Source organism: Carassius auratus, unplaced genomic scaffold, assembly GCF_003368295.1.
Source record: "Carassius auratus strain Wakin unplaced genomic scaffold, ASM336829v1 scaf_tig00215982, whole genome shotgun sequence".
Taxonomy (NCBI): domain Eukaryota; kingdom Metazoa; phylum Chordata; class Actinopteri; order Cypriniformes; family Cyprinidae; genus Carassius; species Carassius auratus.
In genome coordinates, this window is record NW_020528345.1 from 192,563 (window position 1) to 214,499 (window position 21,937).

The 21,937-nt window shown below is 36.9% G+C and overlaps 6 gene segments (V, D, J or C); all 6 read right to left on the minus strand.

Annotated features, from left to right (window-relative positions):
* Positions 1-1,253: 1,253 nt before the first annotated feature.
* LOC113096584 (T cell receptor alpha variable 18-like) lies at positions 1,254-2,030 on the minus strand. The segment is given in 2 exon segments: positions 1,254-1,591; positions 1,748-2,030. Coding segments are annotated over 2 exon segments (354 nt in total).
* A 5,342-nt stretch (positions 2,031-7,372) lies between these two features.
* LOC113096583 (T cell receptor alpha variable 13-2-like) lies at positions 7,373-8,090 on the minus strand. The segment is given in 2 exon segments: positions 7,373-7,857; positions 7,962-8,090. Coding segments are annotated over 2 exon segments (390 nt in total).
* Positions 8,091-9,003: 913 nt separating this feature from the next.
* LOC113096586 (T cell receptor alpha variable 38-1-like) lies at positions 9,004-9,743 on the minus strand. The segment is given in 2 exon segments: positions 9,004-9,509; positions 9,611-9,743. Coding segments are annotated over 2 exon segments (387 nt in total).
* A 972-nt stretch (positions 9,744-10,715) lies between these two features.
* Positions 10,716-12,044, minus strand: LOC113096581 (T cell receptor alpha variable 18-like). The segment is given in 2 exon segments: positions 10,716-11,247; positions 11,427-12,044. Coding segments are annotated over 2 exon segments (357 nt in total).
* Positions 12,045-14,601: 2,557 nt separating this feature from the next.
* On the minus strand, positions 14,602-15,646 carry LOC113096550 (T cell receptor alpha variable 18-like). The segment is given in 2 exon segments: positions 14,602-15,320; positions 15,443-15,646. Coding segments are annotated over 2 exon segments (357 nt in total).
* A 2,047-nt stretch (positions 15,647-17,693) lies between these two features.
* LOC113096548 (T cell receptor alpha variable 13-2-like) lies at positions 17,694-19,605 on the minus strand. The segment is given in 2 exon segments: positions 17,694-18,155; positions 19,551-19,605. Coding segments are annotated over 2 exon segments (399 nt in total).
* Between the last annotated feature and the right edge of the window lie 2,332 nt (positions 19,606-21,937).

Below are 21,937 nucleotides of genomic sequence, written 5' to 3' on the forward strand. Positions count from 1 at the left end.
GTACTGTAGCTGTTGAGTATAGATGTAGATCAGGCTCAGATTTACTTGAATATTTGTTGACAAGAAACAGGAAATCAGATTTTGCTCAAGGATACTGTTGATAGCACTAGAGAGTTAACAGTGTCAGTATTGGTACTGTGGTTACAAAACAGTGTCAGTGACAGTGGTTGTATTGTATCAGCAAAGTAAATTCCTCTGGGAAGAAAATGAGTCCTTATTAAATAAAATAATAATAATGATGGATTTTATTGCGGGGGGTCTTTATTAAATTATTTTCATCTTTATTAAAAATTATTTAATTGAATGAGTACCCATGCAAAGTTGAATTATTATTCAGGTAAAGAGAAACATGATGCCTTCAGAGACAGTGATTCCAAACATTTAGTTTGAACAACTGTTTCACTTTGTCTCACACTCTCAGCAAGGTGAATAAAGTCCACCCACTGCTGGAGTATGTTTATTTTCTAATAAATGAATAAATAAATATGGGGGAAATAGCTGTTTCAGTCACAGTGGGTCAGATAAACAGATCCTGGATTGAAAGAGAAACTGAGCTTGAGGATTTGTTGAGATCTGCATGAAATCTTTCCTTATTTATATATTTATTTATTTACAATGTTGTTTTATCCAGTTGAGAGTTTATGGAGCATGAAAACTGGGAAACTTAACAGTAGAATTGTTTTTATGTAAGGAGACCGTTTTGTTACATTTAAAAGTTAAGTTATTTACCAAGAACAACAGGTAAATTCCTCTGTGGATTAACATAGTTTATGTACAGCAGGCAATGTTTGTCTCTGATCACAGAAATTACTGATAAATTAACATCATTTAATTAGAAGGCATTGCCACATATTGTTAATGTTGTAAACACATATGGCTTTGCATTTGCTGAGTTTGGGTTGTATTTTAGCTGGATTTAGATGGATGAAGTTTGTAATTGTGAAGAAGCTCAGTGTACAGTGGGTAAATTAAGTTCTCATTCTGACCTGCATATGATTTTCTTGAAAATAACAAAGTTATATTGATTAAAATGTAGTTATTAATGTAGAAATTACGATGAAATATTAATACACTGAAGCTGGAAAGTTATATCCAGAACATATTGTTAATATTTCTTTGAAGTTTTGTAACAGGCCTAATTTCAGCTCTCACAGGTGTGACCACATATTATATTACATTCTGGGCTGATAGATTTGGGTTTTGATTGTGGTTTTCACTATAGGTTCAAAGTAAAAAAAGAGCTTCAGGTTTTTGTATGACATGTCTCATATTTTGTATCACTGGGCTGCTACTCTTAGAGCACAATAATAGAGAGCTGAATCTGACAGATGTACGACAGTGATAGTGAGTTCAGTGGATGTACGTGATGTAATCGACTGAAACCGATTATCAGAGGTGTGTGCATAACTATATGACCGTCCACCTTTACGTAATAAATACTTAGGTTCTCTGTTGGGATACTGTCTGTACCAGTACAGATAAACATATTCACTGTTTGCACTATATGTGCAGCTCAGCTTGACAGTTTCTCTTTCTTGATACGTTTTTTCTCTCCATTCATCTGGCTCAATGCTGTCTCCAGTCACCAAACCTGTCAACAAAAAGCACAAATTAGCAGATTTTTTTTTTTACATATTTCGCAGCACTTAAAATAACAATAATAATAATGAAATAAAAAAAACATGATTATATAAATAAAAATTATAAATACACTGTTTCAGTTGTTTTTACTCCAAAAAGAATGTACCTGTTCCCACAATAAGAATCAGTATGAAGCATCTGTCCATGTTCAGTCAGATCTGTTCAGTTCTCTGTTGAGTCACTGCAGATCAGTCATAAGCACACACAGGAACTTCCTGCTTTAATTACTCTATGACATTGTGTTTTTCTCTCTGTTTTAGTGGGTGGGGAAAGTGAATGAACAGCGCTCTCTCCGCATTCAATTTCCATGACTGAGTTGCCCTTGAGCAATGCACTGAACTTCAGTTACTCTCCAGGTGCTGCAGCAATGGCTGCCCACTGCTCCAGGTGTGTGTTCACTATTTACTGCTGTGTGTGTGCACTTGGAAGGGTTAAATGCAGAGCACAAATTCCATGTGTGCATACTTAGCATACTTGTCATACCACATGTCATTTCAAGTCACTTCACTTCATCACTCATTTCCTCGTATTTCTCATGAACATGGAAACATAACTGAAGGAAATGTGCAGAATATTTACTTTCTAATTAAATAATCTAGATTTTTATATAACAACAATTTAGAATTAGCAGGAGCTCCGTGTGAATGTGCGTACCACAATGCTTTTATGAAATGGAGCGGTGTTAGAATGTTACTGCTGGATGCTTAGCAACAGATAACCAATCAGAAATTGAACAGTGTGGCTCATGTCACATCTGTAACAGAACAGAAAAAGTGTCAATGTCCATTTCCGTCTCAGGAGGCTTAAAACGGGCAAGGAGGACATCAGTGGTGACATTATTTTAAAGACAGGATCGCTAATGCAAGAAAAGCCATGTAAGCAGGTTCACCCAATCAGTGACACTGACACAAGCAAATATGCAAATAAAGACTCTTAAGGTCTTTTAACCCTGGGTAAACTATAAGCAGTGTGAAACATAAAGCAAAAAAACCCCGGTTTTTGTTTACCTGAGGTTTAGAATGTTCCAGGGTTCACTATTTCAAGTGTGAAAAGCCCAAAAGAGCATCCGGTCTCACATTAAACTCCAACTAACTGGGAGTTAAACTCATGTTTGAACCCATCCATATTGAGTTGAACAACAGTAATTCTTTTCCATTGTGAAAATCTGTCTGCAAGTTTACCCACACAGCTTAAATAATTAACAGGCTATCCTGTGTTAAGTTTCTTTATATACAGTATTTGTGCAGTTCTTGCTAATCTCATGACCAGTGATTTGTGGTTAAAATGGTCAGATGTGTTTTAAGCACATGTTAAACTGTACTGACTGCTATTCAGCTTACAGTATGTGTTTTTGTATGTGGTTTGACTTGAGTTTTCTCACTGTGGGCCTCAGAGCACAGTAGTACACAGCAGAGTCAGAAACACGCAGATTCTTGATTGTCAGTGGAACTGAATTCGATGACACTTCAGAGTGAAATCTCTCCTGGAACTGAACATCTTTATCTCCTCCATATTTGTTTCTCCTCAGGATGTATTTGGGAAAGTCATTTGCCTTCTGGATGTACCAGAATAGTTCTTCTTGTACTGAGACTGTTTTATAGTTACACTTTAATTCTACTGAGCTTCCTTCAGCTTCAGTCACATGTTTGTCTGGCTGATCAACTGTGTCCTCTGATCTGCATTCTGTAAATGTTTAAGGATATTTAATATACAATATAATACAACATATAATACAACATCAATATACAGTTCTATTAAATTAAACTTCATACCTAAAAAAATGAATAGTATGTAGAGAAATATATTCCTTAACTTGTGTGACATGACTGTATCTATGCTGAATACACCTTGAAGTCTGTGAAAAAAATCTGTGAATATGAGAGTTTTGCTTTTGGTATTAAAATAATGATACAAGGAGGAGCCTGTGGAGACCTGTAGAAGCTGCTGTATTATCAAATGTAATATTGAGCACCTACTGCCCTCTTCTGGTTCACTGCAAGTATATTACATAAGTGGCATCTCAAGTACAAGTCCAATTTATTGTCATTCTGCTATATGTTATTCAAAGGAACGAAATGTTGTGACTCACATTACCAAGGGGCTAGATATATAAACATATATAAACCAACACAAAGCTAAATTACTGAAAGAAGTAATCGAACTATACATACATGTAACATACTTTAAATACACACAATATATACAGAACAACACTATGCAATGGAATAAAAAGGACAGTAAAAAATAAATTTAGGGCAAACAGTGTAAATGAAGAGTTCAAGACATAATAGACAGACTGTAGTATATGCACATGTAAACGTGTTTCAGGTGAGACTTAGTTGCAGCAAATATGCTACTCATAACTTTTAATGTAAAGAAAGATCTGCACTATTTAATTTTTGGTTCGTCTATTAGTTTATGTATGAGCCAAATTTGTCTATGAAGTTACTCATCATTCATTAGTTCATTGATCTTTAAAAATGTTTACCATAAGCATAAAAATATAATGCAAATGTGAAGAATATTTTGTGCCAGATATTAAAAAAGCAGGACAATTCCATAAAAGTTCCAGTGAATGCAACTAAATTGTAAAATTAGATCATGTAAACTGAATGTAAACTTTATAAATGAAAGAAACCTACTAAAATAGAATACATTTATGGATGAAAGGGGTTTTATAAATGAAATCATAGACTAAGCAAAAAAAATTTATTGCTGATGTAATATATGCTATTGCATTGTTGGAGTTCTTGTGTGAGTGTTGAGTGTGTTTCAGTCACTGTGGGCTGCAGAGCACAGTAGTACACAGCAGAGTCAGACACTCGCACATCCTGGATTGTCAGTGGAACTGAAGTTTTGCTAAGATTCGCATGGAATCTCTCTTTGAATTCCTCCTCACTGTTTCCAGATTTAGAAAATTTATTAAGCATGAACTTGGGGAATCCACTGACTTTCTGCTGGTACCAGAAGAGAGTTGGGTTCGTGTAAATAGTTTGATATGTACAGTTGATCGTTACAGTAGCACCTTCAAAAGCAGATTGAATCCTTGTATGCTGATCAACTTTGTCTTGGGAATTACATCCTGAAATGGAATAAAAACATTATGAATGAAAAAGAAAGCAAAAAAATATCCACATACACAGATAATGAAAATTCATTTTAAATATATTTTAAAATAATCTTTATTTGAAAATGCTACTCACCCCAGATATACAAAACTAAGATCACAATGGCACTTTTCCACAGTGGCATTTTATACAGTTGAAATCACTAACTCTTGAAAAATGTGCAGGGATGTTGTGATCCTCTTCCTCTTTCTGCATCTGTTAAAGCAGTAAATTCAAATCACTTGGTCTGACTGCTGGGAGGAGCCTGTGACTGCAGTGAAGACTAATATTGATTATATGTAAAACCATATCACTTAATTATGTCTATGGATGCAATGATTAATGTTAGAAAATACATGCAGTGTGCATCCACTCATTTGTTTAGCTTATATTACTTAATTCACTGAAGCACACCGTACAGTCTCTTATTACACGTCTCTGAATGATTTAATTGATTTGTCAAACGTTGCATTCAGCACCAGTATTATATTTCCTAATATTTACTATCATCCATAGCAATGTTATATAGTCCAATACAGACTCTCTTATTCAAAACAAAGGCAACTGGCACTATCATGCGTTTCAGTTATCAATAGTCTTGAAAATTATCTTAGATGACTTTATAGTATTAAGTTTACTATTAGATTGTTGAAGTGTTCATTTTCTGTATGTTGTCATGGATATTCATAGTTACAGGTAAAATAATAAAATAAACTCAACTCAAACTTTAACTTTAACTTTAACAATACAAGTGTGTTACATTTAACAGTTATTTACCAAGGACTGCAGCCATTAAAGGTACATTTCTTATACAAATTAACATAATTTATGAACAGCAGGCCATGTCAGTCTAATATTTTTTTCTAGTAAACAGATGTTTGCAGAAGTTACTCATAGCAGGATCTTAAATAAACCATTACCACAAACATCAGATCATGCCACACTGTGGCCAACATCTGAAATTACAGGAGCATTGTAATACTGGAACAGAATGGGCCCTCCTCAAAATCTCTAGATAGAATATCATTCTATGGCATTGATTTGTCCACACATAAATTACTGGAATATCAACACCATTTAATTATAAGGGATGGCCACTTATGAATGTAGCAAACACAGGCTTTTGCTTTTAGTGAGATGCTTGGATTATATGTGAGCAGAATGATTACTTGTTAGTTCCGTCTTCAAAAATAGTGGTGTTGATTATGTAAACTATAACAATGTTTTGTCATATTGTAATATCCTTAGTGTAGTCATAGTGAAAGGGCTTAAGGTTTTTTTATGACATGTCTCATATTCTGTATATCTGGGCATTGAATTCAAACTAATCATCAGAGGTATCTTCATAACTTGTGCACCCTTGCATAATAAATATTGTGGTTCTGTGTTGGGATACTGTCTGTACCAGTAAAGACAAACATAAGCACTATTTGTACTATATGAGCAGCTCAGCTTGACAGTTTCTGTTTCTTGAGAGGTTTTTCTGTCCCTTTATCTGACTCAATGTTGTCTCCAGCCAACAAGTCTTTCAACAAATAAGCTAAATAAACTGATTTCCGATTGTGTAAGCAAAGTTTACAAAATAAATGGAAACACATTTGACAGAACTTACCGGAAAAAAAAGAAAATACACTTAAAGCATTTAAATAAACTGTTTAATTTGAATAATAGCTGTTCAATGAGAATCAGTATGAAGCATCTGTCCATGTTCAATCAGATCAGTTCAGTTCTCTGTTGAGGCTCTCAGTGCTCTGAGCTGTAAGCCACGTCTCATGAATATCGAACATTGACTTTTTAACTATGGTCGAGCTAGGTTTGTATATATCCACAATTTGAAACAAGCAAGAGATTGTATAAACTATATATTACAAAAGAGAATCATGTGAGATATTTTAGCTTTTAAATAATATATGAAGAAAAAAAACTTAATACAAACAACATTTTTGATTTTAAAGTGATTGAATCTTTGGAAATATTAAGATGAAGTTTGTTTAAAAAAATCCCACAGGACTGTCTTACAATCATAGTTGAAAAATCAGTTTAGAATATGGTGTAATAATAATAATAATAATGTAAAAAAAAAAAAAAAACTGTTAAACCTGTTAACTGTCACTCACGTTTTTGAAGATAGACTTGAATGTGCACGATACAAACCTAAATTTTTTTAATTCATGACTGAAAACATTTTGTAACATGATTTTGATGTACCATTTACATGGTAATACAATGTCTGATTTTAAAATGAGTTTTAAAGGATGAATTTTGAAATTTTATGTTTTTAAGTGATATATAACTTCTGATGATTTCTAAAATGTGATAGAGAAAAAGACAACGAGGAAGTCTTATTTTTAAACAAAGGTCAAAGCTCCTTTCGTAATGTAGATTTCTGAGGGTGCACTCTTGTCATAAATTAATCTATTACTTTTCCTACATAATTTTTAACAAAAAATATTGGTAAAATATATATTTGGGAGTCTTAGACCTTTCCAACGATATATAGTTTGTCAAGATTAGAATCGATTTGATTGTAATATAGTATAGTCAACGTAGGCGTCCCGTACACGGGGTGACAGTTAACAGGTTAAATGATTTGTCTACATTTAGATTTTAATCACTGCCTGTGATCTATTTTTACTGGTTCCATTAGTTGTTGTTTTTTTTTTTTTTACATATAATAGAGTATACTGTATATACAGTATAAAACAGTTAGCTTCATTCTCTGTCTTCATCTATGTCTCTGTGCTTCTCTCTTTTGTCTCTCATTGTAACAGGTTTTTGTAGAGAGCTGATGTGTTTCCTGTGACTGTGGGCTGCAGAGCACAGTAGTACAGAGCAGAGTCTGATACAGCAGCAGAGGAGATCTTCAGATCTGCATGGTTTTGTTCCCTTTTTTCAACTTCAACAGTGATTCTTGGATCTACAGCAGACACCGCCGGTTCTTTTGAATTACCGTGGGTGAGTACAAGAAATTCAGGTTTTGATCTTTCATACTGACGGTACCAGTGGAGATAATCTGTACTTCCAGGGTAATGACTACAAATTAATATAATATTTTGACCCTCCTCATAAACAGTTGTTTTGTTTGGTTTGATATTTCCAAACACAGCACCTGAAAAAGAAAAATTGGTAAGAGTACATTTGTACATTTTCAGTGGGATATTTAAAAAAACTAACTGTTATCAAAAAAGTGTAATGAACCAAATAAATACACACCTGCTAAGGCACAGAACAGAAAAACTGAATAAAGATTCATTGTACAAGTGTTCACTCTGAGAAGAGTCAGACTGAATAGTTTCTACCAAAGTCTCTGTCAAAAACATTAGCTCATGTCAGGTCTGTGAACACTGAGTACCTCCTCTCTGAGCAACATTATACTCAAGTTCTGTTCTGTAAATTCAATTCTGTTCTTCATTGCTGTAGTTCCCAGTGAATTTCTGAGAACACTGCCATCTTGTGGCACATTATACCAGCACACTGTATAACATATGATAATCCACTAAACATAAACTTTAGGCTACTTTTGTGTGGATTTCATGTAGAATAATAAGAATATAAGCTTTGAATGTTACGTTTGAGTTACATTTTTTTTGTTTATTTGCAGTTTCGCATCCGTAGTTGTTGTTTTTGTTTTTTTGTAAATATTATTTACCTGTTAATTCTAATCTGCATATTAATAGAGTTGTTCTCTTAGTCTTTGTCTAAGTGTATCTTTCTTTTTCACTAGAAAAGATAGTGAAAGTTCTTTTTTATTATTTATTTATTTATTGCAGAGATTATTGAGTTTACTGTGACTGTGGGCTCCGTAGTACAGAGCAGAATCTGATACAGCAGCCAAAGCATGATCAGATCCACTTTTTTCATTTCTTTTTTAGCTTCTGAATGTTGATGTAGTTCGGGCTCAGAATTTTTTTGAATATTCAGTGATGAGAAGTAAAAACTCTGTTGTGCTTGAGGATACTGGTGATACCACAGGATAATAACACTAGTGCTGCTATTGAGACTATAGTTACATGAAAAAGTCACATTTTCACCCTCAGAATCAAGTTTTTATGGAAACCATGGTTGTATTGTGTCACTGAAATAATTTCCTGTGAAAAAGAAAAGGACCCTAATTAATCATAGAACATATGTACAGTATACTGTACACTGTATAAAGTTAAATTAATTGTATTTTTTTTTTCATAATAACCATATTGACTGAATAAATATCTCTTACCCATATATTTTTTTATTATTATTATTGTACAGGTGAAGAGAACCATCATGTCCTTACAATCATAGTGATAACAACAATAGTATCTGAATAACTGTAACTGTTTCAGTCTGTCTCACACTCTCAACCATAAGCTTCACCCACTGCTGGAGTGTGTTTATTGTAGTGAAAACTTAATCATGTCAATAACGGCACATCTCAGAGCTCTTAGTTCTTGTCAGGATGTTTATGTGTTTCAGTCACTGTGGGCTGCAGAGCACAGTAGTAAACAGCAGAGTCAGACACACGCACGTCCTGGATTGACAGAGAAACTGAGGATTTGTTGAGTTCAGCATGAAATCTTTCCTCAAATTCTTTTTCACTGCTGCTTGATCCAGACGAGAGTTTACGGAGCATGTAAACTGGGAATCCATTGGTTTTATGTTGGTACCAGTAAAGATAAGGGTTTCGGTCACTGGTACTGTAAGTGCAGTGAAGTTTAACCATCTCATGTTCAGAAGCAGTTTGAACTCTTTTTGGCTGATTAACAGAATCTTGTGCATTGCACTCTGTCAGGAAATATAAAAATGTAAAGAAAGAATTCATTTTCATATATATTCTTATTTTAGGATAATATTAATGTGTTACATTTAACATTTAAATTACTTACCCAGAACTGCAGCCATTAGAAGTAAATTCCTCAGCCAGATCAACATAGTTTATGCACAGTGGGCAATATTACTCTGAACTTTACAAGCACACAGTTGTTTGTTCCACACATACAGCAGGAACTTAAATTAGTAGGTTACCACAGCATCTTAGATTATGCCACACTGTGGCCAACTTTTGAAATTACATACAATTTTAAATAATACTACATGTAAAAAAATATGTAAAATCCTGTGTTGCTTTTCGCCATATATAATGTATGTGACTTTGATTTGCCGAGGACTGGATTTGAGACAATACTCTGTGTGTCAGTGAGAAAACAAGCTCTGAAGTCACTGCCAAAGCCATGAAAATAAAACCCCACAAGACTGAGCGATAATATCAAATAGACTGGATGCTGCTGGACAGTCAACAGAGTATTTAGTGTATTGGGTGTTTTTCTTCCATCACATTTTGAATGTTATTTTGGCTTTACTCACAACAGCATACCATCACTTTAAACAATATCTCTGCCTCAGTGTTAACCCTAAATTATATGTTATACAATTGTTCATTTTGGAAGACAATTCTACTTCACATAGCCTTACAGGGAAGTTGTGGCCTAATGGTTAGAGAGTTTGACTCCTAACCCTAAGGTTGTGGGTTTGAGTCTCAGGCTGGCAATACCACAACTTAGGAGCCCTTGAGTAAGGCACCGGACCCCCAACTCCTCCCTGGGCGCCGCAGCATAAATGGCTGGCCACTGCTCTGGGTGTGTGTTCTGTGTGTGTGTGTGTGTGTGTGTGTGTGTGTGTGTGTGTGTGTGTGTGTGTGTGTGTGTGTTTGTTCACTGCTGTGTGTGTGCACTTTGGATGGGTTAAATGCAGAGCATGAACTCTGAGTATGGGTCGCTATACTTGGCTGAATGTTCATGTCACTCACTCACTTAAATCAAGAAAACACTGTTATTAAATTACATTGAAATCAGTCAATGGAATGAAATCATGCAAGCAATATAATAATGCTTGCATGATCACTACTGTTTATTTTAGTTAATTGACTCTGTCATTATGAATTTATTAAAGTTTTTTAAATATCAACATTTATTTTAAATAAACAGTCACATGAATGATATCTGGAAAAATGTTAAAAAATAATTCTGAAGATTCTCTTATACATTTATGCCTTATAATAAAAGCCTAATTCAGTCTTACACAGGTGTGACCACATATTTTATTACATTGGGGGCTTGATAGATTTGGGTTTTGATTGTGGTTTTTACTAGATAATTTCAAAGTGAAAATAGCTTCAGGTTTTTGTATGACATGTCTCATATTTTGTATCACTGGGCTACTACTCTTAGAGCACAATAATAGAGAGCTGAATCTGACAGACGTACATCAGTGATAGTGAGTTCAGTGGATGAACGTGATGCAGTCGACTGAAACCGATTATCAGAGGTGTGTTTATCAGAGCTACTTGATCGTGCACCTTTGAGCAATAAATATTGTGGTTCTCTGTTGGGATACTGTCTGTACCAGTAAAGCCAAACATTTTCACTACTTGTAGTATATGAGCAGCTCATCTTGACAGTTTGTGTTTCTTGAGAGTTTTTTTCTGTCCCTTTATCTGGATCAATGCTGTCTCCAGCCACCAAACCTGTCAGCATAAAACACAAATAATCAGATTTTTATTTGTGAAGTCAATGTTGACAAAAATACTATTGAAAACACATTCCACAACACTTTTACAAAAAAAAAAAAATAAATAAAATAAAATGAACTGAAATTATTAATTTACAGATTTTCATTAATTGTTCAGTAAATAATGTACAGTACCTGTTCCCACGATGAGGATCAGTATGAAGCATCTGTCCATGTTCAATCAGATCAGTTCAGTTCTCTGTTGAGGCTCTCAGTGCTCTGAGCTGTAAGTCACTGCAGATCAGTCACAAACACTCACAGGAACTTCCTCCTCTCTGAACTTCCTGCTGCTGTACACTTTCATCAATAGGTTGTTGAATACTGTATAATATATTTATTTGTATTTAATTGTTAATTAAATTGATAATTACACTTTTGATAATAGAACTCTGTGTATTAAATGAGCATTCAAAAGCAAAGGCAACATTTCCTATTCTAAACAAGAGAAGCACATTCTAGATTGCAATTCAGTGTTTTGTATGTGCTTTGACTTGAGTTTTCTCACTGTGGGCCTCAGAGCACAGTAGTACACAGCAGAGTCAGAAACACGCATACTCTTGATTGTCAGTGGAACTGAATCTGATGACACTTCAGAGTGAAATCTCTCATGAAACTCAGTGCCATTTTCTCCAGTTCCAAACGTTTCTCTCCTCAGGATTTATCTAGGAAGGTCATTTGCTCTCTGGATGTACCAGAAGAGGTATGGTTTGCTGAAGTTGTCGTATATGTACAATCTAATGTCACTGATTTTCCTCCAGCTACAGTCACATGTTTGTCTGGCTGATCAACTTTGTCTTCTGATCTGCACTCTGTAAGGATTATTTGAATAAGAATATTTGATGTAGATATGATTTTTGGTGCATATAATCCATATCAACAAACAATAAATATTTGCCTAACTGCTTAAAATGTGTAGAAATACATTCCAAGACTGAATAGTGCAAATAGAAATATAATCCTCAGCCACCTCATTATCTGTTTCAAATTGACAATAAAGTCAAAATAAATTCTTTATTAAGACAGATTTTCTTTCATAATATGATAGGACTTATGAAAAATTTGTATTCTGTTAGTGTGATACTGCGAGATATTGCCCTCTTTTGGATTCTTGCAAAGTTACACATCCGAAATAAAGTAACATAATGTTAAACGTGTTAATGCAAGAGAAAGTACATTTATTACTTTTTATTTTAAGTGTTGTACTGTTCTTTGAAGTTGTACCTTATTGAAAGCTTAAGTTTCTTTTTTATTCTTTTTATAAAACATTTCTTCTCTCAACTTTACACAGGTGTTTCCAGTTATTATCTCACATTGAGGTTTTGATTTGGTTTTCATAATAACAGCTTCAGAGTGAAGATGGCTTGTAGTTTTTGTATGACTTTTTTCATGTTTTGTATCACTGGGTTTCAACTCTTAAAGCGCAGTAATAGAGAGCTGAATCTGACACAGACACACTACTAATAATGAGTTCAGTGAAAATGCGAGAAGTGCTTGAGTGGAATCGAGGATCAGAGATTTGCCTTGCTATGCTTGACCGAGCACCTTGATGTAATAAATATTGAGGTTCTATGCTGTGATATTGTCTGTACCAGTAAAGACGTACATTTTCACTGTCTGAATCATATGAGCAGCTCAGCATTACAAACTCTCCTTCTGTTTTGATCATATTGGTCCTTCTGTTTGGATCAATTTTGTCCACAGCTGTCACATCTGCAAACATAAAGCACAATATAAACTCATTGGTTCTCATGTTAAACATTCTAAAAAGTTACTCTGCAATTGTTTTGAAAAGGGATACCACCATGGGATTTAAAGCTGTTGCTAAAAGATCTGAAGTAATCGTAAATGCCACACCTGATGCCATAATGAAAAGCAGCAGCATGTATTTGTTCATGGTGAGTATGATCAGATCAGTTGTGTGTTGATTCTCTCAGTGCACTGTGCTCTGTGTGTTACTGATGCTTTCTGCTGTTCAAGACATTCAGGAACTTCCTGACCTCTTTGTGAAACCAGTGAAGGCCCATCGTTATCTTGTTTGAAATAATTACCAAAAAATGATGGTGTAATCTGTGATAAATATTTCCGACAATAGCAACAAGATTTGTATTTATATATTTTATTTTGTAGGGTGACCCAAAAATAACTTTCATGTCAATTTTATCATGTGAATCATTTTGCCCAAGGACATTTTAGAATAATTATTCTGAAAGTTTTTATTACTATTATTACTATAAATATATGTGTTCATCTCTTTGTCCTCATGAAAATATACAAATGTTGTAGAAGTATTAAAAAATAACATCCATTACTTCAGTTCCTAATGAGAGTTTGAGAACACAGCTGCCTTGTATGTAAACCATTTTTATGAATCTAATGTAATTAACAATATTATGATGCTAATCATAATTGGGGGGGGGGTGACCTATTGATTACTTTTACATATGAAGGTTTCACAGCTAGAGTTTTTCACAAAATAGATGTTAAAAATGTATAGATACATCTCATTTTATATCTCATCTCATTACTTCTTTTTATATACATCTAATTTTTCTAAGATTTTTTGCATTTGATAAATCTGAACGCTCTTTTATTAAAAAAATACACATTTGTTCTGAATATCATTAGTTGTATTAAATTACATTTTAGTTTTCCAAACAGGTCATTATATTTTTTCTTCCCCAATATGATATCTTACCCATACAATAGTGTTATTTTTAAATAATAAATCATAGTACAGCCTTGGTGAAAAAATCTGAGTTGAAACACATGACTCCATTTCACGTGTTTGAAGTTCAACCACAGAATTTTGAGTTGAACATTCAAGGTAATTTATTTTTTTTCTTTGAAATGTAAAATCTATTTTCATGTATAAGTGATAAAGAGAAAGCACCTTTGCTTACCTGAGAATGCGTTTCATGTCACATAAATGCATTTGCAGCATTAAGAGTTTTTGAAGGTTGCATGGAAATAAAGTTAAAGACAAAGCTGATATTGACTGAGCTGGATGTGCATAATTAACCCTTTAATAGCATGTGTATTATTATTTTATTTTATGTTATCAATGAACAACCGGTTAAGATAATCCATTTTCAAAGTTGTAATATGTATATATTAAATAATACACTGTAATGTGTTAATATTAAATGTAAAATTTTCAAATGAAAAGGGCAACATGATCATTTTATATAGTATAAAGTAGGCCTTTTTTATAAAGTAGGCCTATGCGATCATATGAGCTAAAGGGATAGACCACCCCAAAATGAAAATGTTGTCATTAATCACTTACCCACATGTCGTTCCATATGATCGCATAGGCCTACTTTATAAAATGATCATGTTGCCCTTTTCATTTGAAAATTTTACATTTAATATAAACACATTACACACTCAGGGTACACACTCAGCACCCATTAAACAAACCAGCCGCCCTCTAATTGCTCCATTTTTTTTTTACTTCATGACAAGCAATTAAGACATTCTATTAAGAATGTATTTGTGCATAAAAGGAACCACATAGGCTGTGATATCTTAACATATTGTCAATACTTCTTGGAATTTTTTTAACAGGCCTGCTTCAGCCTCTCACAGCTGTGACCACATATTTTATTACATTCAGTGCTGGATAGATTGTGGTTTTGATTGTGGTTTTTCACTAGAATTTTCAAAGTGAAAAGATCTTCAGGTTTTTGTATGACATGTCTCATGTTTTGTATCACTGGGCTACTACTCTTAGAGCACAATAATAGAGAGCTGAATCTGACAGACGTACATCAGTGATAGTGAGTTCAGTGGATGTACGTGCTGCAGTCAGCTGAAATCGATTATCAGAGGTGCGTTCGTAATAACCTGCCGACCGTGCATTTTTGAGTAATAAATACTCGGGTTCTCTGTTGGGATACTGTCTGTACCAGTAAAGCAAAATATATTCACTACTTGTAGTATAAGAGCAAGTCAGCTTGACAGTTTCTCTTTCTTCAGTGTTTTTGTCTGTTCCTTTATCTGGATCAATGCTGTCTCCAGCCACCAAACCTGTCAACAAAAAGCACATGAACTGATTTTTGATTTGTGAAAGTTGATTAAATTTATATTGCTTACACATTTTGCAGCATATCTTACAAAAATACAAGTGACTAAAATAATACAAATAATACCTGTTCCCACGATGAGAATCAGTATGAAGCATCTGTCCATGTTCAATCAGATCAGTTCAGTTCTCTGTTGAGGCTCTCAGTGCTCTGAGCTGTAAGTCACTGCAGATCAGTCACAAACACTCACAGGAACTTCATCCTCTCTGAACTTCCTGCTGCTGTACACTTTCATAATAGTGGGGCAAAAGGTGTCATATTTATCCTATGAGCATGAAAATATTAACTAATAAAAATAAGGAGAATAAGTAACTTTTATTCATAGGGTTATGTGTCTATGCATATTTTCAATATAATTTGGGTTTGAACACTGCCATCCTGTGGCATACATGAACCAGCACTGTTTATTGCACATGCAAATGATTTAAGATGTTTTATTGTTTCTTACAATTTACAGTTTCCTAAATTTGTGCTATTAAAGGGCAGGTTCATGGTGATTTAATGTAACTCTAATTGAATGTAATTTAAATCTTTCACATTGCCACACACATTCACACATTATAATTAAAAGAAAATAAATCAATGTTTATCTTTTGATTTTGATACTATCTGTGATTTTCTTTCATTGGTTCATAATACTGTTATTGCCATTTGCAGCTTATTTCTCACTATCTTCATCTCTTTTTGTGGGTTTCTCTTTTGTCTGTTATTGTAACAGGTTTTTAGGAGATCTTCAGATCCACATGATTTTGTTTTTTAGTGTTGATTCTTAGATCTTCAACAGACCACTGAGCTCCTTTTGAACTGCTGTAAGTGAGTACAAGAAATTCAGGTTTTGGTCCATACTGACGATACCAGTGGAGATCATCTGTAAATACAGTGGTGGAATATTATATCTGAACCCTGCTCATTAACAACATCTGTTTGGTCTGGTTTGACGTCATTTCCAGGGACAGCAGCTGAAAATTAAAAACGCTTCTCTGTGTTTTTTTAGTGAAATGTTTTAGTAAAATTGTTAAAACATAAATAACTAAATAATGCAAATGAATACACTACCTACTTAGACACAGAACAGAATAACTGAAAGATTCACTCTGAGAAGAGTCAGACTGAATAATTTCAACCTCAGTTTCTATTAGACGTGATTAGATCACTGAATCCCTTCTCTATGAGCCACATTATACCTGAAGAAATCATGTGTGTTTATGTCTCTGTGTTTTTGTGTGTGGTTTGACTTGAGTTTTCTCACTGTGGGCCTCAGAGCACAGTAGTACACAGCAGAGTCAGACACTCGCAGACTTTTGATTGTCAGAGGAACTGAATTTGTTGAAAGCTTTGAGTAAAATCTCTCATGAAACTCAGTGCCATTATCTCCTCCATATTTGCTTCTCCTCAGGATGTATTTAGGAATGTAATTTGCTCTCTGGATGTACCAGAATAAATCTTCTTGTGTTGAATCTGTTTTATATTTACACTTTAATTCTACTGATCTTCCTTCAGCTTCAGTCACATGTTTGTCTGGCTGATCAACTGTGTCCTCTGATCTGCATTCTGTGAAGGTTTAAGAATATGTAATGTACAATGCACTACAAAATATAAACAACTTACTTGAATATGCAGCTGTATTAAATGAAAATCCATACCATTAATGAATAGTGCGAGGAGAAATATATTCATCAACCTGTGTGACATGACTGTATCTATGCTAAAGACCAGATAGATCATTGAATATGACAGTTTTGTTTTTGTTATTATAATGATAATTCAAGGAGGAGCTTGTGGAGCCCAATAAAAGCTGCCATATCATCAAATGTAATATTGAGCACCTACTGCCATCTTCTGGTTCACTGCAAGTATGGGTATTTTGCATAAGTAGCATCTTAAGTATAAGTTGTCGCCTTTTTGTAATAAATACTGGGGTTCTCTCTTCAGATAATGTCCACAACAGAAAAGCCATTGCTACTTGTACTATATGAGCAGCTCAATTTGACAATTTCCCTTCATTTAGGGATTATTTCTGTCAATTGAGACATTGACAGTAACAATGAGAATCAGTATGAAGCATCTGTCCATGTTCAATCAGATCAGTTCAGTTCTCTGTTGAGGCTCTCAGTGCTCTGAGCTGTAAGTCACTGCAGATCAGTCACAAACACACACAGGAACTTCTTGCTTTATAAAGGCATGGCTTAAATCCTTAAAATCTTCGCATTTATCATTTTCATTTTTTACTGAATAAAATATGAAAAATATTAAGTATTTATAGTCTAGCTATTTTATTTGTTTAAAATGTAATCAGAATTTGGAACAAGCAGGAACTCCATCTGAATGTACAGTATTCACTATATACTGTATTACACATGGGAATCATTTGTGATAATTTAACATTGTGTTATTTCTTGCTGTCTTTTTTCTCCTGTGTCTCATTGTAACAGGTTTTTGTAGAGAGCTGATGTGTTTCCTGTCACTGTGGGCCTCAGAGCACAGTAGTACAGAGCAGAGTCTGATACAGCAGCAGAAGAGATCTTCAGATCTGCATGGATTTGTTCCTCTTTTTTTTCAGGTTTAACAGAGATTCTTGGATCTACAGCAGACACGGCAGGTTCTTTTGAATTACCGTAGGTGAGTACAAGAAATTCAGGTTTTGATCTTTCATACTGACGGTACCAGTAGATATTATCTGAAGCTCCAGGTGATTGACTACAGGACAATACAATTTCTGAACCCTCTTCATAAAAAACATCAGTTTTCTTTGTTTTGATGACATTTCCAAAGACAGCAGCTGAAAAAGAAAACATTAGAATAAGTACATTTGTAACTACTTTTTATATATATATATTAGGGGTGTAACGGTTCACAAAATTCACGGTTCGGTTCGATACGATACACTGATGTCACGGTTCGGTTCGGTTCGGTTCGATACGTTTTAGATACAGCAAAATGTAAAAACATCTCAACTTTTCAGAATGCCGCAAGCGCACCGCGGGTCATGTGACAAGAACCAACCAATCAGCTTCATCCTTTCCCGTAACAACGTTGAGAGCTCAGCCAAGATGAAGGAACAGCTGATCATAGTTGTATATGGATTGCAATTTTGAAATAAATTCAGTAGCAGAGCTACTGCAAGCGATTTTTAGAGCTGCAAATCCATTTATCCTTCGCTGAAATTTCCGCGTCTCATGGAGAGAGCACGTCATTGTTGCTTAGCAAAGACAGACGCCTCAGGAGAAAGACGCGCTTAGCGTTTTCCATGCGTTTTTAGGCACGATATGTGAACGGCCCCTAAGGCGCTCGCTCACTCAGCACGCGCTGAAGGCTCGTTGCAAAATGTCTAATGCATTTAACAGACCAGAAATATAAGATCCTAAAATAACCAACAGGTCTGGTGTTTGGGTTGGATTCCCTGTAAGCTATAGTGTCTAAATGCTGCAGGGATAGTTTGCTGCGTGCATGTTTCTCCTTTTTTTCGTCTTTTCCCAGATAGTACTGACGCATATATCCCAGATATTCCCGCTGGTTTTTTTTTTTTTTTTTTTTGTAATCCCGCTGGTGTACCCTGTCATGTTGCAGATGCGACATACCGTTGTTTATTTATCCACCACTCTCTTGCCATCACCATTATAGCTTAAAGGGAATCCAAAGTGCACCCAAACACCAGACCTGTTGGTTATTGGAGGATCTTCTCATTTCTAGTCTGTTAAACGCATTGGCTATTTTGCAACGAGCCTTCAGCGCGTACTGAGTGAGCGAGCGCCTGCTGAGTAGCCTAACATAAACATATAAGATGGTGTTTTTTTCTTCTTCGGGAGTGTCAGGGGCGTTGCCTGTTACGTTGTTTGGGTTATTGGGCTACCTTGTTGAACGCATATCATTATATTTCTTTCTCTCTCTTTTTTTTTTTTTTTCAAATATAATTAATTACTCCAACGAACCGTTTGGTATACATAATGCGTACCGCGTACCGAACCGAAAGCGTCGTACCGAACGGTTCAATACGAATACGCGTATCGTTACACCCCTAATATATATATATATATAGTAGATTTAATAAGTATATATAATCTGATAAAAAAAGCTTCTGAATCCAAGTCTATTTGTGCAAAATTGCAAATTAAAAGTAATTTAAATTTAAAGAAAACATTTAAAAAAAATAACAATGAACCAAATAAATACACACCTGCTGAGGCACAGAACAGTATAATTGAAGAAAGATCCATTGTGCAAGTGTTCACTCTGAGAAGAATCAGACTGAATCGTTTCTACCACAGTCTCTGTCAGATGATCATAATTAGATCATGTCAGATCTGTGAACACTGAGTCCCTCCTCTCTGAACCACATGAAACCCAAGTTCAGTTCCCTATCATAGGTCACTTCGATGCTGCGGTGACGTCACCACGTATGGGAACACCTCTGGTGTGACGAATGTCTGAAGCCCTATACCATCCCGCCAATCCTATTGGCCAAATGGCGCATAGCACCACCCTACGCATGCGCACGCATGATATACCTGGGTGCAGCGCGCCATTTCGCTCAGATTTCATTCCTTCAGGAATAGCGAATCATCTGTGCCCTATCATCTCGCGTTCTCCAGCGATCTCTTCGAGCAGTGTTAACTCCTCTTCGCGGACGCGGTGAGTTTTCGAAAATGCAAGGAGCCATGTACCAGGTACATCACGGCGGGGGACACTCATGACAGGTGCGTAGTATGTCTTGGTTTACATCACGCACAGGCGGCGCTTAGCGGCCTTTCTTCCTGTCCCCATTGTGATGGCCTGCGGCTCAGAGTACTGCGCTCCAGGGTGGAAGTATTCTCTAATGTCGCCCTCGAGTCTAACCCCCGTCAGGTCACCTCTGCGACTGCCGAGGCACCGCACGAGGCGAGGGCCTGGGGTGACACGTGCGACATGGACTTCGTGGACAGCGCAGCGCTGGAATATTCTCCACATCGCTCGCTCTCCCCTACCCTGCTGCAGAATAAAACTTATACTGAGCCTGTCGTCTTCTCTAATGAGGATTTACTTCCCACACCGGAGGCATGCGCCGCCATCTCCTTCGGTTGTGGACGCTATGACGACGATGTTTTATCCACCGCGGCCTCGGGGTCTGAGGACTTCGCGACCGACACTAGCCCTCTTCCTCCTAGCGGACAGGAGAGGCGTGTTTCCCCCTCCTACAGTGAGCTGTTGGATGTGGTTTCTCGTGCGGTGGGTAAATTGGGGCTAGACTGGGAGGTTGACAAGGCCGAGGCCCAACCTTCTTCTAAGCTGGACGACCATTTTCTAACCAGTCGGACACCTACACAGCCCCGGAGGCCTTTACCTTTTTTCCCGGACCTCCACCAGGAGGTTTCGAGGTCCTGGAAACAGCCGTTTTCGGCGCGGATCACTCATGCTGCGGCCGCGGATTTCGCCACCGTTTCTGATATGGCGAACCATGGCTACACTATGATGCCCCCGGTGGAAGAGACTCTCGCCGAACACCTTGCGCCTAGTTCGGCCGCTGCATGGAAGTCTCGCCCCCTTCTTCCTTCGAAGGCGTGTCGAGTCACGTCTAGTTTGGTGGGTAAATCCTACATGGCGGCTGGTCAAGCGGCTGCTTCGCTCCACTCTATGGCGGTCCTTCAGGCCTACCAAGCGGAGTTATTGAAGGAATTGGATGAAGGTGAGGGCATCACACCGGAGGCAGTGAAAGAACTTCGCAGAGCTACGGATTTGGCGCTACGTGCTACCAAACATACCGCTCGTGCAGTGGGCCGTACTATGGCCGGTTTGATTTCGGTTGAGCGCCACCTCTGGCTTAATCTCACCGATATTAAGGAGAAGGATAAATCTTTCCTTATGGATGCCCCTGTCTCCAGGGATGGGTTGTTCGGTGAGGCTGTCACGTCAGTAGTGGAGAAGTTCAGGGCAGCGAAACAGCAATCAGCCGCTTTCCGCCAGCTGATTCCCCGCAGACCCAGGGAGGTCGAACGCCGGCAAGCGCCCGCGCGTTCTCGCTCAACCTCCTCTCACCGCCAGCGAGCAGCCTCTCGAGAGGAACCCACACCTATGGCGCCTCCTCGTAAGGACTGGGGCCCTAGGGTTTTTCCTCCGGCGCACCAGCGTCAACGTAAACGATTGAACCTGACCTCGACGGCTAAAGCCTCTCGTTCTCGGGTACCGAATAGCAGCTCCTGATCTTTTTGCTGCTTGCCAGGGACTGTGCCCTCCGCTAGAGAGCGCTGTCGGACCGCTTTCGCGCATCCTACGCTCTCATTGCAGTCCCCATGCTCAAACATTGATTGTCTCGCCGCAAACAGCGCCTCGAGCAACATTGGATCGAACTGTAATGACAGACGCTCCCTCAGACACTCTGCGCAGTCCTGCTTTCGGAGTTCGAGGGACGACTCAAGGACCCTGCACAAACGGCCCGTTTATGACGGCTCGCGCAGCCGCCGCTTTTTCGCTAGCGGCAGAGCCCGATGTTCCATCTGTTGGCCTAATTCCTGCCGTGGACACATTTCAGGATTATACTCAACGGAACGCAACGACTCTGGCGCATACGCTTCCCCGGTGCACGAACAC